The sequence below is a fragment of the Oncorhynchus mykiss genome, chromosome 31, assembly GCF_013265735.2.
Source record: "Oncorhynchus mykiss isolate Arlee chromosome 31, USDA_OmykA_1.1, whole genome shotgun sequence".
NCBI classification, from domain to species: domain Eukaryota; kingdom Metazoa; phylum Chordata; class Actinopteri; order Salmoniformes; family Salmonidae; genus Oncorhynchus; species Oncorhynchus mykiss.
This window is the reverse complement of record NC_050571.1, coordinates 7799422-7816618: the sequence shown is the minus strand read 5'-3', so window position 1 is coordinate 7816618 and position 17197 is coordinate 7799422. Positions and strand designations below refer to the sequence as shown.

The 17197-nt window shown below is 39.9% G+C and overlaps 1 protein-coding gene across 7 annotated transcripts in view; it reads right to left on the bottom strand.

The window, feature by feature from the left end:
• The window catches only part of LOC110504481 (TNFAIP3-interacting protein 1), a 33792-nt gene extending 17082 nt beyond the window's left edge, over positions 1 to 16710 (bottom strand). For 2 of the 7 annotated variants that reach the window (XM_036969851.1, XM_036969853.1), the window contains exons 1-3: positions 9959 to 10166; positions 9392 to 9478; positions 6600 to 6798 (exon numbers count right to left, since the gene is read on the bottom strand). In XM_036969851.1, the coding sequence (XP_036825746.1) occupies positions 6600 to 6798; positions 9392 to 9427 (235 nt within the window). In that variant the 5' untranslated portion in view covers positions 9428 to 9478; positions 9959 to 10166. Of the gene's footprint in view, positions 1 to 6599; positions 6799 to 9391; positions 9936 to 9958; positions 10173 to 16571 lie in introns of those variants that run through there. The other 5 variants (XM_036969856.1, XM_036969857.1, XM_036969855.1 and 2 more) reach the window with 5 other exon arrangements.
• Positions 16711 to 17197: the final 487 nt, after the last annotated feature.

The window sequence follows — 17197 nt, the reverse complement described above, 5'->3', positions numbered from 1 at the left end:
ACCTTACAGTGAAATGCTGAATACAACAGGTGTAGTAGACCTTACAGTGAAATGCTGAATACAACAGGTGTAGTAGACATTACAGTGAAATGCTGAATACAACAGGTGTAGTAGACATTACAGTGAAATGCTGAATACAACAGGTGTAGTAGACCTTACAGTGAAATGCTGAATACAACAGGTGTAGTAGACCTTACAGTGAAATGCTGAATACAACAGGTGTAGTAGACCTTACAGTGAAATGCTGAATACAACAGGTGTAGTAGACCTTACAGTGAAATGCTGAATACAACAGGTGTAGTAGACCTTACAGTGAAATGCTGAATACAACAGGTGTAGTAGACCTTACAGTGAAATGCTGAATACAACAGGTGTAGTAGACATTACAGTGAAATGCTGAATACAACAGGTGTAGTAGACATTACAGTGAAATGCTGAATACAACAGGTGTAGTAGACATTACAGTGAAATGCTGAATACAACAGGTGTAGTAGACATTACAGTGAAATGCTGAATACAACAGGTGTAGTAGACATTACAGTGAAATGCTGAATACAACAGGTGTAGTAGACATTACAGTGAAATGCTGAATACAACAGGTGTAGTAGACATTACAGTGAAATGCTGAATACAACAGGTGTAGTAGACATTACAGTGAAATGCTGAATACAACAGGTGTAGTAGACATTACAGTGAAATGCTGAATACAACAGGTGTAGTAGACATTACAGTGAAATGCTGAATACAACAGGTGTAGTAGACATTACAGTGAAATGCTGAATACAACAGGTGTAGTAGACCTTACAGTGAAATGCTGAATACAACAGGTGTAGTAGACATTACAGTGAAATGCTGAATACAACAGGTGTAGTAGACATTACAGTGAAATGCTGAATACAACAGGTGTAGTAGACATTACAGTGAAATGCTGAATACAACAGGTGTAGTAGACATTACAGTGAAATGCTGAATACAACAGGTGTAGTAGACATTACAGTGAAATGCTGAATACAACAGGTATAGTAGACATTACAGTGAAATGCTGAATACAACAGGTGTACTAGACATTACAGTGAAATGCTGAATACAACAGGTGTAGTAGACATTACAGTGAAATGCTGAATACAACAGGTGTACTAGACCTTACAGTGAAATGCTGAATACAACAGGTATAGTAGACATTACAGTGAAATGCTGAATACAACAGGTATAGTAGACATTACAGTGAAATGCTGAATACAACAGGTATAGTAGACATTACAGTGAAATGCTGAATACAACAGGTATAGTAGACATTACAGTGAAATGCTGAATACAACAGGTGTAGTAGACATTACAGTGAAATGCTGAATACAACAGGTGTAGTAGACATTACAGTGAAATGCTGAATACAACAGGTGTAGTAGACCTTACAGTGAAATGCTGAATACAACAGGTGTAGTAGACCTTACAGTGAAATGCTGAATACAACAGGTGTAGTAGACCTTACAGTGAAATGCTGAATACAACAGGTGTAGTAGACATTACAGTGAAATGCTGAATACAACAGGTGTAGTAGACATTACAGTGAAATGCTGAATACAACAGGTGTAGTAGACATTACAGTGAAATGCTGAATACAACAGGTGTAGTAGACATTACAGTGAAATGCTGAATACAACAGGTGTAGTAGACATTACAGTGAAATGCTGAATACAACAGGTGTAGTAGACCTTACAGTGAAATGCTGAATACAACAGGTGTAGTAGACATTACAGTGAAATGCTGAATACAACAGGTGTAGTAGACATTACAGTGAAATGCTGAATACAACAGGTGTAGTAGACATTACAGTGAAATGCTGAATACAACAGGTGTAGTAGACATTACAGTGAAATGCTGAATACAACAGGTGTAGTAGACATTACAGTGAAATGCTGAATACAACAGGTATAGTAGACATTACAGTGAAATGCTGAATACAACAGGTGTACTAGACATTACAGTGAAATGCTGAATACAACAGGTGTAGTAGACATTACAGTGAAATGCTGAATACAACAGGTGTACTAGACCTTACAGTGAAATGCTGAATACAACAGGTATAGTAGACATTACAGTGAAATGCTGAATACAACAGGTATAGTAGACATTACAGTGAAATGCTGAATACAACAGGTATAGTAGACATTACAGTGAAATGCTGAATACAACAGGTATAGTAGACATTACAGTGAAATGCTGAATACAACAGGTGTAGTAGACATTACAGTGAAATGCTGAATACAACAGGTGTAGTAGACATTACAGTGAAATGCTGAATACAACAGGTGTAGTAGACCTTACAGTGAAATGCTGAATACAACAGGTGTAGTAGACCTTACAGTGAAATGCTGAATACAACAGGTGTAGTAGACCTTACAGTGAAATGCTGAATACAACAGGTGTAGTAGACCTTACAGTGAAATGCTGAATACAACAGGTGTAGTAGACCTTACAGTGAAATGCTGAATACAACAGGTGTAGTAGACCTTACAGTGAAATGCTGAATACAACAGGTGTAGTAGACCTTACAGTGAAATGCTGAATACAACAGGTGTAGTAGACATTACAGTGAAATGCTGAATACAACAGGTGTAGTAGACATTACAGTGAAATGCTGAATACAACAGGTGTAGTAGACATTACAGTGAAATGCTGAATACAACAGGTGTAGTAGACATTACAGTGAAATGCTGAATACAACAGGTGTAGTAGACTTACAGTGAAATGCTGAATACAACAGGTGTAGTAGACCTTACAGTGAAATGCTGAATACAACAGGTGTAGTAGACATTACAGTGAAATGCTGAATACAACAGGTGTAGTAGACATTACAGTGAAATGCTGAATACAACAGGTGTAGTAGACATTACAGTGAAATGCTGAATACAACAGGTGTAGTAGACATTACAGTGAAATGCTGAATACAACAGGTGTAGTAGACATTACAGTGAAATGCTGAATACAACAGGTATAGTAGACATTACAGTGAAATGCTGAATACAACAGGTGTACTAGACATTACAGTGAAATGCTGAATACAACAGGTGTAGTAGACATTACAGTGAAATGCTGAATACAACAGGTGTACTAGACCTTACAGTGAAATGCTGAATACAACAGGTATAGTAGACATTACAGTGAAATGCTGAATACAACAGGTATAGTAGACATTACAGTGAAATGCTGAATACAACAGGTATAGTAGACATTACAGTGAAATGCTGAATACAACAGGTATAGTAGACATTACAGTGAAATGCTGAATACAACAGGTGTAGTAGACATTACAGTGAAATGCTGAATACAACAGGTGTAGTAGACATTACAGTGAAATGCTGAATACAACAGGTATAGTAGACATTACAGTGAAATGCTGAATACAACAGGTATAGTAGACCTGACAGTGAAATGCTGAATACAACAGGTGTAGTAGACCTTACAGTGAAATGCTGAATACAACAGGTGTAGTAGACATTACAGTGAAATGCTGAATACAACAGGTGTAGTAGACATTACAGTGAAATGCTGAATACAACAGGTGTAGTAGACATTACAGTGAAATGCTGAATACAACAGGTGTAGTAGACATTACAGTGAAATGCTGAATACAACAGGTGTAGTAGACATTACAGTGAAATGCTGAATACAACAGGTGTAGTAGACATTACAGTGAAATGCTGAAAACAACAGGTGTAGTAGACATTACAGTGAAATGCTGAATACAACAGGTGTAGTAGACATTACAGTGAAATGCTGAATACAACAGGTGTAGTAGACATTACAGTGAAATGCTGAATACAACAGGTGTAGTAGACATTACAGTGAAATGCTGAATACAACAGGTGTAGTAGACATTACAGTGAAATGCTGAATACAACAGGTGTAGTAGACCTTACAGTGAAATGCTGAATACAACAGGTGTAGTAGACCTTACAGTGAAATGCTGAATACAACAGGTATAGTAGACATTACAGTGAAATGCTGAATACAACAGGTATAGTAGACATTACAGTGAAATGCCTACTTACGAGCCCCTAACCAACAATGCAGTAAAAAAAAATAAAAAAGGATAAAATTAAGAAATAAAAGTAACAAGTAATTAAAGAGCAGCAGTAAAATAACAATAGCGAGACTATACACAGGGGGGGGGGGGGTACCAATACAGAGTCAATGTTAGTTGAGGTAGTATGTACAAGTAGGTAGAGTTATTAAAGTGACTATGCATAGATGATAACAACAGAGAGTAGCAGTGGTGTAAGGAGGGGGGGGGGGGGGGGGGGGGGGGTGGGGGGCAATGCAAATAGTCCAAGTAGCCATTTGACTAGATGTTCAGGAGTCTTTTTTTTCCTTTGGTTGCACGTTTAACATGCCGATAGATATTTGGTCAAACGGATTTAGGTTTCCCTGCATTAAAGTCCCCGGCTACTAGGAGCGCCACCTCTGGGGGAGCGGTTTATTGTTTGCTTATGCAGGAATAAGGCTCATTCATTGCCGTCTTAGTGCCTCCGATTGTGGTGGAATGTAAAACAGCTACGAAGAATACGGATGAAAACTCTCTCAGTAGGTTGTGTGGTCTACAGCTTATCATGAGATACTCTACCTCAGGCGAGCAATAGCTCGAGACTTCTTTAGATATCGTGCACCAGCTGTTATTTACAAAAACACATATTCCGCCGTCCCTCGTCTTACCAGACAAGTTCTAGTTCTGTTCTATCCTGCCAGTACATCGTATAACCAGCCAGCTGTATGTTCATATTGTCATCGTTCAGCCACAACTCCGTGAAGCATAAGATGTTACAGTTTTTACAAGTCCCGCTGGTAGTTTAATCTTCTGCATAACTCGTTGATTTTATTCTCCAAAGATTGCACGTTTGCTAGAAGAATGGAAGGAAGTGGGGGTTTATTCGATCGCCTACGAATTCTCAGAAGGCATCCCGCCCTTCGGCCCCTTTTTCTCCGCCTCCTCTTCACGCAGATCACAGGGATCAGGGCCTGTTCCCGAGGAAGCAGTATATCCTTTACGTCGGGATTCTGCTAGTCCGTGGTGAGTAATCACAGTCCTGATGTCTAGAAGTTATTTTCTGTCATAAGAGACGGTAGCGGCAACATTATGTACAAAATAAGTTTAAAAAATAAAGTTGCAAATACACAAAACGTCTGCCTTCTCCGGCGCCATCTTACAAAACTATTAAATAACACATGTAGTAACCAAGAAATGTTCAATCAAAATATATTTTATACGTGAGCTTCTTCAAAATAGCCACACTTTGTACACTCTTGACATTCTCTCAACCTGCTTCACTTGGAATGCTTTTCCAACAGAGTTCCCACATATGCTGAGCACTTGTTGGATGCTTTTTCTTCACTGTGCGGTCCGACTCATCCCAAACCATCTCAATTTGGTTGAGGTCGGGGGATTGTGGAGGCCAGGTTATCTGATGCAGCACTCCATCACTCTCCTTCTCGGTAAAATAGCCCTTACACAGCCTGGAGGTGTGTTGTGTCAATGTCCTGTTGAAAAGCAAGTCAAGCAAGTCTTCTTATTGTGTCCTTTAGTAGTGGTTTCTTTGCCGAAATTTTTACTATGAAGGCACATGTTGAGATGTGTCTGTTACTTGAACCCTGTGAAGAATTTACTTGGGCTGCAATTTCAGAGGCTGGTAACTCTAATGAACTTATCCTCTGCAGCAGAGGTAACTCTGGGTCTTTCATTACTGTGGTGGTCCTCATGAGAGACATCATAACGCTTGATGTTTTTTTGCAACTGCAGTTGAAGAAACTTTCAAAGTTCTTGAAATTTTTAATGACGGAATGTCATTTCTCTTTGCTTATTTGAGGTGTCCTTGCCATAATACGGCCTTGGTCTTTTACCAAATAGGGCTATCTTCTGTATACCACCCCTACCTTGTCACAACACAACTGATTGGCTCAAACGCATTAAGGAAAGAAATTCCACAAATTAACTTTTAAGAAGACACACCTGTTAATTGAAATGCATTCCAGGTGACTACCTCATGAAGCTGGTTGAGAGAATGTCATGAGTGTGCAAAGCTGTCATCAAGGCAAAGGGTGGCTATTTGAAGAATCTCAAATATATTTTGATTTGTTTAATACTTTTTGGGTTACTACATGACTCCATGTGTTATTTTATAGTTTTGATGTCTTCACTATTAAATTGTACAATGTAGAAAATAGTAAAAAATAAAGGAAAAACCCTTGAATGAGGTGTTCTAAAACTTTTGACCAGGGGTGTAGTTAACCCAGGTCTACTGCTGTACAGTGGCATTGGTACAATGCCACAAGTCCCTACAATAACCCAGGTATACTGCTGCACAGTGGCATTTGTACAATGCCACAAGTCCCTACAATAATACAGGTAGATGAGGGGGATGTTGTTTAAAGACATGTTTTACATGGCGTATAATCATTTAAAATTAACCCAGAACTCAAATCTGCCGCAATTTGGTCAGATGCCCACTTATGTGTCTATGTTTTCTGTCCACAAGAGATTAGGACCATAATAAAGAGCTAGACCAGAGCGGTAGGCTGTGTCACAAAAGCAGGTACGGACGGACCTAAGCTCTTGAGTCCCTTCATCCTCTCTCGGAGCACGCTGTTCTCTTCCAGTAGTAGTCTATAGCTGCTCGCTCCAACGCTGCTGCCCTCCTCCCTGGCCTCTCTGGCCTTAGCCTCGCCCCCGCCTGGGTCGTAGATATGATAGGGCCCTTTTCCTTCCATTGCCACGGATTCACTTACCAGGCATGGTGCTGGGAACTGGAGGAACAACAGAACAGAAAAGTCAATAGGAAAGAACCAATAGAAAAAGAGAGGCAGAGCTGTGTGGGAGGTTTCAGTTAGGGGATGTGTTTTGACTATGCTCAGTAACTTTTGTGACAGTACGGGGAAATAGGCCCATGTCATGTTTACCGTTTGTGATGGGAGAACCTAGACTTTAGTAGCCTGGTCCCAGATCTGTTTGTGCTATCATGTCAACTCCATGGCATGGTAATGAATGACAAGGAGTTGACAAACAGATCTGGGACCAGGCTAAGTCAATAGCTCTAGCACACAAGGCTAAGGGGGAAACTAATAGACATTGAGATGATCTTTAGCATGACATTACAAAATGCAAATCTCATACTACCTCCTACAGGAGGAGAAGTACCAACCTCCTACAGGAGGAGAAGTACCAACCTCCTACAGGAGGAGAAGTACCAACCTCCTACAGGAGGAGAAGTACCAACCTCCTACAGGAGGAGAAGTACCAACCTCCTACAGGAGGAGAAGTACCAACCTCCTACTCCCTCATATACAGTGCATTCTGAAAGTATTCAGACCCCTTGACTGTCTCCACATTTAGTTACGGCACAGCCTTATTCTAAATTGATGTAAGAACTTTTTTTATAAATCAATCTACACACAATTCCCCATAATGACAAATTGAAGAGGTTTTTAGAAATGTTTGCAAATGTAAAATAAAAAAACAGAAATACCTTATTTACATAAGTATTCAGACCCTTTGCTATGAGACTCGAAATTGAGCTCAGGCACTTCCTGTTTTCATTGATCATCCTTAAAATGTTTCTACAACTTGATTGGAGTCCACCTGTGGTAAATTCAATTGATTGGACATGCTTTGGAAAGGCACATGTCTATATAATGTCCCACAGTTGACAGTGCATATCAGAGCAAAAACCAAGCCATGAGGTTGAAGGAATTATCCGTAGAGCTCAGACACAGGATTGTATCGAAGCACAGATCTGGGAATGGGTACCAAAAATTTCTGCAGCATTGAAGGTCTCCAAGAACACAGTGCCCTCCATCATTTTTAAAATGGAAGAAGTTTGGAACCACCAAGACTCTTCCTAGAGCTGGCCACCCGGCCAAAATGAGCAATAGGGGGAGAAGGGCCTTGGTCAGGGAGGTGACCAAGAACCTGATGGTCACTGACAGAGCTCCAGAGTTCCTCTGTGGAGATGGGAGAACCTTCCAGAAGGACAACCATCTTTGCAGCACTCCACCAAATCAGGCCAGCTCCTCAGACGGATGCCACTCCTCAGTAAAAGGCACGACAGCCCGCTTGGAGTTTTCCAAAAGGCACCTAAACACTCTCAGACCATGAGAAACAAGATTCTCTGGTCTGATGAAACCCAGATTGAAGTCTTTGGCTTGAATGCCAAGCGTCACGTCTGGAGGAAACCTGGCACCATCCCTATGGTGAAGCATGGTGGTGGCAGCATCATGCTGTGGGGATGTTTTTCAGCGGCAGGGACTGGGAGACTAGTCAGGATCGAGGGAAAGATGAACGGAGCAAAGTACAGAGAGCTCCCTGATGAAAACCTGCTCCAGAGCGCTCAGGACCTCAGACTGGGGCAAAGGTTCACCTTCCAACAGGACAACAACCCTAAGCACACAGCCAAGACAACGCAAGAGTGGCTTTGGGACAAGTCTCTGAATGTCCTTGAGTGGCCCAGTCAGAGCCCGGACTTGAACCCGATCTAACATCTCTGGAGAGACCTGGAAATAGCTGTGCAGCGACACTCCCCAGCCAACCTGACAGAGCTTGAGAGGATCTGCGGAGAAGAATAGGAGAAACTCCACAAATACAGGCGTACCAAACTTGTAGCGTCACACTCAAGAAGACTTGAGGCTGTAATCGCTGCCAAAGGTGCTTCAACAAAGTACTGAGTAAAGGGTCTGAATACTTATGTAAATGTGGTATGTCAGTCTTTTAAAAATAATAATAATAATTTAGACACATTTGCAAAGATTTCTAAAATCCTGTTTTTGCTTTGACATTGTGGGTTATGTGTGTAGATTGATAAAGGGGGAAAAAAAGCTATTTTAGAATAAGTCTGTAACGTAAACTAAAATGTGGAAAAAGTCAAGGGGTCTAAATACTTCCTGAAAGCGTTCGAGGAGAAGTTTTGTTACATAAAAAACATTGTTTTGGTTTCCCACTAAATCCTTTACAATGCAAAGAGTCACATATGAACGTCACCATCAGAGGGGACTTCTGTAAAAGCTATTTCAGGACACGATCATTTAAAATATGTAACTTACAAACACTGATGTGGTCAAGTCATTGAGTGATAACAACGTTGTAAAAATGCTATTAAAAATGCCACACTGGAGAATGCCTGAAAAATTACCATGCAATAATAAAAAACGGAAGTTCCAGACAGAAAAGATGAGAAACAAATACATTGTACAGTAGTAACCAGACGATTAGTAGTTGATCTCAGTTGCAAAATAGAATAACGAAATGAAAGACAATATATATATAAAACCAATTGAATTGAAACTGGACGTTGTCATGAGATGTGATGATGTCCACCGAGAGACAAGACAACATGACCCAACTCACTCTGTCTTTTCGGCCTTTCTTTCTTTCTTCGTTCATTTATAGATTAGAAGAAGAGACGACTAAAGTATCCAGTCCAGAAAACAGTCCCTGATTAGATGACAAGCGAGAACAACATATCTCGCGGTTCAGTAGTTAGGAGCGACATCCTTGATAGTTTCACCGCTGGCTTTAGTTAACGATACAATTACGACTAGCCATGGAGCTAGCTAGCTAACTAGTCATTTCAGTTGCTAAGATGCCGAAAAAAAAACATTAGTTAGTTAACGTTAGCTAACAAAGTAGTAAATCGGACTGTATAGCAAGCTAACATTTAGCTTATTTGAACGATAGCCCTTTTCGCGTTAGATAACGTTATATATCTAAGTGAAAGTATTTCTACAAGATAACGTCCTGGCTAACAAAGTCATGCAAATTATAGCTAACATGACACAATATATAATGGATAGCAAACGAACTAGTCATTTGTTACGCAAAAAAAAAACAGTGTCTGATTCCAGACAACGTAGCTAGCCAACTTTCTATAAATGTTCATGGTAAACAAAGAGATCTTTGGCTTATGTTAGCTACCTTTCTGCTTCAGTGGCTCCATCCATTTACCCAGACACCAATTGCGGAAGTGGCCTCTGCTGTAACCTGGGAAATTCCACCTCGCTGTCGTTTGATGTTGTAAACAGTTGTGGTTGACAAGCGGAGCGACCAATGCAGAAGCTTGACACAGGCTGTGTTAATCTTTAAAGAAACCGTGCAGTTTTTTGTTGTTGCTCCAAACCTTGGTAGCTCAGGGATTGATTGGGGGGGATGGATGACGGCAGCCAGAGCAAGGCTTGAACCCGTGACCTTAAAGCTAGAATCCTTAGTTGAAACAATAACAAAGCCGTCAACCCGCCTCTGGTTTGGTAAAAAGCTGAGGGATGGACCTGGACATATGTAACCACTCTCAAATTCATAGACAGAGCTATAGATGCTAAGTACTGACTGTCCATGATACCACAATTATGATTTGAACCATGTTATGAGGCTATACAGTGTGCGTGTTTAAATGTATGTTGTTTACAAACATTGGTGTAAAACAAATGTATATTTCGGGTTGAGATGGGGTACGACTGTTGAACTAATCTCATTAATTGCTAATAAATTATATTCTTCAGGATATATGTCATTAATTTATAAGTCCCCCAAAATATGTAGCAACTAAGGATTTTAGCTATAAGCTCTGCACCTCAAGGCAGAGGCTGTAGTACAGTCACATAGACTTCACTACTCCTTTATAGCTCTGCACCTCTAGGCAGAGGCTGTAGTACAGTCACAGACTTCACTACTCTTTTATAGCTCTGCACCTCTAGGCAGAGGCTGTAGTACAGTCACAGACTTCACTACTCCTTTATAGCTCTGCACCTCTAGGCAGAGGCTGTAGTACAGTCACAGACTTCACTACTCCTTTATAGCTCTGCACCTCTAGGCAGAGGCTGTAGTACAGTCACAGACTTCACTACTCCTTTATAGCTCCACACCTCTAGGCAGATGCTGTAGTACAGTCACACAGACTTCACTACTCCTTTAAAAAGCTCTACAGGATGAATTACTATTTCCATGATGTTCTATCTACAGTGAGGGAAAAAACGTATTTGATCCCCTGCTGATTTTGTACGTTTGCCCACTGACAAAGAAATGATCAGTCTATAATTTTAATGGAGGGTTTATTTAAAACAGTGAGAGACAGAATAACAACAACCAAATCCATGTCAAAAATGTTATAAATTGTTTTGCATTTTAATGAGGGAAATAAGTATTTGACCCCTCTGAAAAACATGACTTAGTACTTGGTGGAAAAACCCTTGTTGGCAATCACCGAGGTCAGACGTTTCTTGTAGTTGGCCACCAGGTTTGCACACATCTCAGGAGGGATTTTGTCCCACTCCTCTTTGCAGATCTTCTCCAAGTCATTAAGGTTTCGAGGCTGACATTTGGCAACTTGAACCTTCAGCTCCCTCCACAGATTTTCTATGGGATTGAGGTCTGGAGACTGGCTAGGCTACTCCAGGGCCTTAATGTGCTTCTTCTTGAGCCACTCCTTTGTTGCCTTGGCCGTGTGTTTTGGGTCATTGTCATGCTGGAATACCCATCCACGACCCATTTTCAATGCCCTGGCTGAAGGTTCTCACCCAAGATTTGACGGTACAAGGCCCCGTCCATCGTCCCTTTGATGCGGTGAAGTTGTCCTGTCCCCTTAGCAGAAAAACACCCCCAAAGCATAATGTTTCCACCTTCATGTTTGATGGTGGGGATGGTGTTCTTGGGGTCATAGGCAGCAATCCTCCTCCTCCAAACACAGCGAGTTGAGTTGATGCCAAAGAGCTCCATTTTGGTGTCATCTGACCACAACACTTTCTCCCAGTTGTCCTCTGAATCATTTAGATGTTCATTGGCACACTTCAGACGGGCATGTATATGTGCTTTCTTGAGCAGGGGGACCTTGTGGGCGCTGCAGGATTTCAGTCCTTCACAGCGTAGTGTGTTACCATTTGTTTTCTTGATGACTATGGTCCCAGCTGCCTTGAGATCATTGACAAGATCTGCCCGTGTAGTTCTGGGCTCGTTCCTCACCATACTCATGTTCATTGCAACTCCACGAGGTGAGATCTTGCATGGAGCCCCAGGCCAAGGGAGATTGACAGTTATTTTGTGTTTCTTCCATTCGCGAATAATCGCACCAACTGTTGTCACCTTCTCACTAAGCTGCTTGGCGATGGTCTTGTAGCCCATTCCAGCCTTGTGTAGGTCTACAATCTTGTCCCTGACATCCTTGGAGAGCTCTTGGGTCTTGGCCATGGTGGAGAGTTTGGAATCTGATTGATTGATTGCTTCTGTAGACAGGTGTCTTTTATACTGGTAACAAACTGAGATTAGGAGCACTCCCTTTAAGAGTGTGCTCCTAATCTCAGCTCGTTACCTGTATAAAAGACACCCGGGAGCCAGAAATCTTTCTGATTGAGAGGGGGTAAAATACTTATTTCCCTCATTAAAATGCAAATCAATTTATAACATTTTTGACATGCGGCTTTCGGTATTTTTTTGTTGTTATTCTGTCTCTCACTGTTCAAATAAACCTACCATTAAAATTATAGACTGGTCATTTCTTTGTCAGTGGGCAAATGTACAAAATCAGCAGGGGATCAAATACTCGTTTCCCTCACTGTACGCACATATGAACTCTGGGACAACCTTGATACAAGTGCCAACACCAGCATGCATAGGCCTACTGCAGATAGATCAAATCAAATCAAATCAAATCAGATTTGATTTGATTTGATTTGATTACTGCAGCTAGATCAACAAAATTCTGCTCAGTTATTTTCAAAGATAGGAATCTCATGATGGGTGACCTCCATACACTAGATGCAACCAAAACCAATAGAAACATATTATGGGAAATGTAATAATACCTAAACACAAACTGCTATTGACTAAAATAAGTGAGACACAGTGCAGACCTGTGTCTTTACCATACAGTTAGATAGATGACTCACCTTTACATATGTGCCATTAAAGCGTCTGTGACAGCATGGGCTCCATTTTGACCAGTGGAGGCTGGTGGGAGGAGCTATAGGAGGACGGGGTCTTGTTTTAATGGCTGGAATGGAATGAAATGGAACGGTATCAAACATATGGAAACCGCGTGTTTGACTCCATTCCATGAATTACATTCCTACCATTACACAGAGTCTGTCCTCCTATAGCTCCTCTCCCCAGCCTCCACTGGTTTTGAAGTAGTCCATTTCTTCTTCACGATTGGCTGATCTCTCCTGATGACTCGGGTTGGACATGAGTCCAACAGTGTCACTAGGAGGGATCAGTCAAGGAAGTAGGAAGTCCCACTCATTTGACGACAATAAAACGGTGGAAGCCCTCAATGGCGATGCCCATGCTAATACAGTCTTTTTGCCACTAGAGGCCTCCCTCATTCTCTATGGTCTGTAGGACCCATTGGACATCATATTCAGGGCTGGGGAGTAATGTAATCCGATTACAAAAAACAGTAACTGTAATCAATTACATTACCAGCAATGATGTTGTAAACTGATTACAAATACTTTTGAAAAAATTGATGATTACTTCTTGGATTACTTTTAAATTCCCGAAAGTATGTTTTTTTTTTTCAATGACATTCAATTCAGCATTGAAAAACAGCACACGTTTCAGTTTGTTCCACCTGAGTGAGACACAGACACCACTATGATGACAAACCTAAGGCATTTGATCTATCATTTTTGTATTCTAATGCCTCTTAAAGGTAATCTGAAAGTAATCAGACAGGTAACTAGTAACTGAAACGGATTACATTTAGAAAGTAACCTAGGCAACCCTGGCCATAACCAGCCCTCCGAGCCAACCTTAGACCTACAAAGACTGAAAAGCTTTGTTTCCGGTATGGGGGGGCGACACAACAGTTCACTCATGTCAGGCCAGGTAACCATCACAATGGTTAAAACTTGGCACTCTGCTATCTTTTTATTCTTCCCTTTCCATCAAACCCAGTCGGACGGCATAAACCCAGTTGGAACAAACCCAGTTCAAACCCAGTTGGAACAAACCCAGTTCAAACCCAGTTGGAACAAACCCAGTTCAAACCCAGTTGGAACAAACCCAGTTCAAACCCAGTTGGAACAAACCCAGTTCAAACCTAGTTGGAACAAACCCAGTTCAAACCCAGTTGGAACTAAAGACAGTTTTAGCCTGCTGAGCTAAAGCTTAATCAAATCTGTTTTTCAGAAATATACATATTCCAGCTCTGCAAAATTTTTACATTTGTCGTTACATAACCAACAAAACATGTTTATATTGTGAAACAAAAAAAACCCTGCAAAATGTTGTCTTTCTAATCAGGAATAATTTAGTTGTATTGCTTATCTTGAACATCGGCCCGCTGGTTTTGAATAGAGTAGAATAAGTACAGTAGAGTAGAATACAGTATAATAGAGTAGAATGGAGTACTGTAGAGTAGAATACAGTAGAATAGAGTAGAATAGAGTACAGTAGAGTAGAATACAGTATAATAGAGTAGAATAGAGTACAGTAGAGTAAAATACAGTAGAATAGAGTAGAATACAGTAGAATAGAGTGCAGTAGAGTAGAATACAGTATAATAGAGTAGAATAGAGTACTGTAGAGTAGAATACAGTATAATAGAGTAGAATAGAGGACAGTAGAGTAGAATACAGTAGAATAGAGTAGAATAGAGTACAGTAGAGTAGAATACAGTATAATGGAGTAGGGTAGAGTACAGTAGAGTAGAATACAGTAGAATAGAGTACAGTATAATTGAATACAGTATAATAGAGTACAGTAGAGTAGAATACAGTATGATAGAGTAGAATGGAGTACAGTAGAGTAGAATACAGTATAATAGAGTAGAATAGAGGACAGTAGAGTAGAATACAGTATAATAGAGTAAAATAGAGTACAGTAGAGTTGAATACAGTAGAATAGAGTACAGTTGAGTAGAATACAGTATAATAGAGTACAGTAGAATAGAATACAGTATAATAGAGTAGAATGGAGTACAGTAGATTGGAATACAGTAGAATAGAGTAGAATAGAGTACAGTAGAGTTGAATTCAGTAGAATACAGTATAATAGAGTACAGTGGAGTAGAATACATTAGAATGGAGTAGAATAGAGTACAGTAGAGCAGAATACAGTATAATAAAGTAGAATGGAGAACAGTAGATTAGAATACAGTATAATAGAGAATAACAGAGTACAGTAGAGTAGAATAGAGTACAGTGGAGTAGAATACAGTAGAATAGAGTACAGTAGAGTAGAATACATTGGAATGGAGTAGAATAGAGTACAGTAGAGTAGACTACAGTATAATAGAGTAGAATAGAGTATAGTAGAGGAGAATAGAATACAGTGGAGTAGAATACAGTAGAATAGAGTAGAATAGAGTACGGTAGAGTAGAATACAGTAGAATACAGTAGAATAGAGTACAGTAGAGTAGAATACAGTAGAATAGAGTAGAATAAACTAGATGGAAACAGATCTAACACAAGTCTCCAATCTCCATTGAAATATTGTTTCATCTGTCCGAGTGGATACTGGCCCTTGATCTAGCCCAGGATTTCTTAAACTATGGGTCAGGACCAAAAGTGGGCCCTGGGCATGTGAGAGGTGGGTATTATTTAAAACATTTTAACTAATATACTTTTAATATCAAAGTTATTTTCTTCTTTGTAGGAATGAACATCAACTAATTTTCCGCAATACATGGCTCACTTTAGGCTTCTCCTCAAGCACAAAATACTGTGAAAAGTCCACATCTGGACTGTATCTTGGTTGTATATGTGCTGAGTGGAAGTCTGGAAAAGCTGACTGATATTTGCATGGTGTATGTACACCGTTCAGTATAGGGTTTGTTATTCATAACTCAGATGTATGGGGCAGCAGGTGGGGCGACAGGGTAGCCTAGTGGTTAGAGCGTTGGACTAGTAACCAAAAGGTTGCAAGTTCAAATCCTCCAAGCTGACAAGGTACAAGTCTGTTGTTCTGCCCCTCAACAGGCGGTTAACCCACTAGGCTGTCATTGAAAGTAAGAATTTGTTCTTAACTGTCTCGCTGAGTTAAATAAAGGTTAAAAATAATAATAAAAATGTACTGTTAATACACACCAATTGTAAAATTATTTTTAATTTGGAGTGATTACAAAAATGTCATGTTATAATTTCTGATGTGTTTTTGGAATAAATATGACCTATAATGACTCTGGAAAGTTTTGCAATTTTTTTTCTTCTGCCAAATCAGTTAAAGAGATTATATTACATCACATAAATGGATTTAAATGTTTAAAAATATATATATTATATGACATCGAAACATGATTTTTAGATTACAGAAAGACTATCATATTTATATTTATGATCTATCTGTCTGAGATATTAAGAATTACATTCTCGATAAATGTAACCTTTTTAATGTTAACAATCATTCACAAATCAATAGCATTTTGTTCACTAACTTGATTTCCCCCCCGTAAGCAAATTAGATGATTCATTTAGCACAACCAAGTCAGAGTCAGAACGCTTTAACACAGGACTCTTTATAACCTAGACAAACTCTCTTATAACATTTAACAAAATTAAATCAATATATACAATTTAGAAAAAAAGCTAAGAAACTCACCGACACATTGAGCGTCTTTCCGAGAGGCGCTTTTTAATAAGGAAACTGGTGAGTAGTAGAGGGGGAAGCTAATTTCAATGTTTTTAGAGAGACATGGGGGAATTCCCACATAGAGAAAGAATCTGATGCAGTTCGTAGCCTCAACAGAAGAGAACAGAGCAGAGCAGGGGGACCTGGGCTCCGTCCAAACTGAGCGCTAGTGTAGACTGATCTGTCCTAAAGTGAACAACACAAGACAACCAGCAGAACAGACACAATCAACACTATCAGTCTGGTATGTGTTAATTCCACTCTACACAGAAATACTAGAGTTTTATGTTATTTTCATTTTGTTGAACCTTTATTTAACGAGGCAAGTCAGTTAAGAACACATTCTTATTTACAATGACGGCCTACCAAAAGGCCTCCTGTGGGGACGGGGGCTGGGATAAAAAAATATATTTACGTATATAGGACAAAACACAAGAGAGACACCACAACACTACATGAAGAGAGACCTAAGACAACAGCATAGCATGGCAGCAACACATGAAAACAACATGGTAGCAAGCAACACAGCATGACAACAACATGGTAGCAACACAACATGGTAGAAACACATGGTACAAACATTATTGGGCACAGAC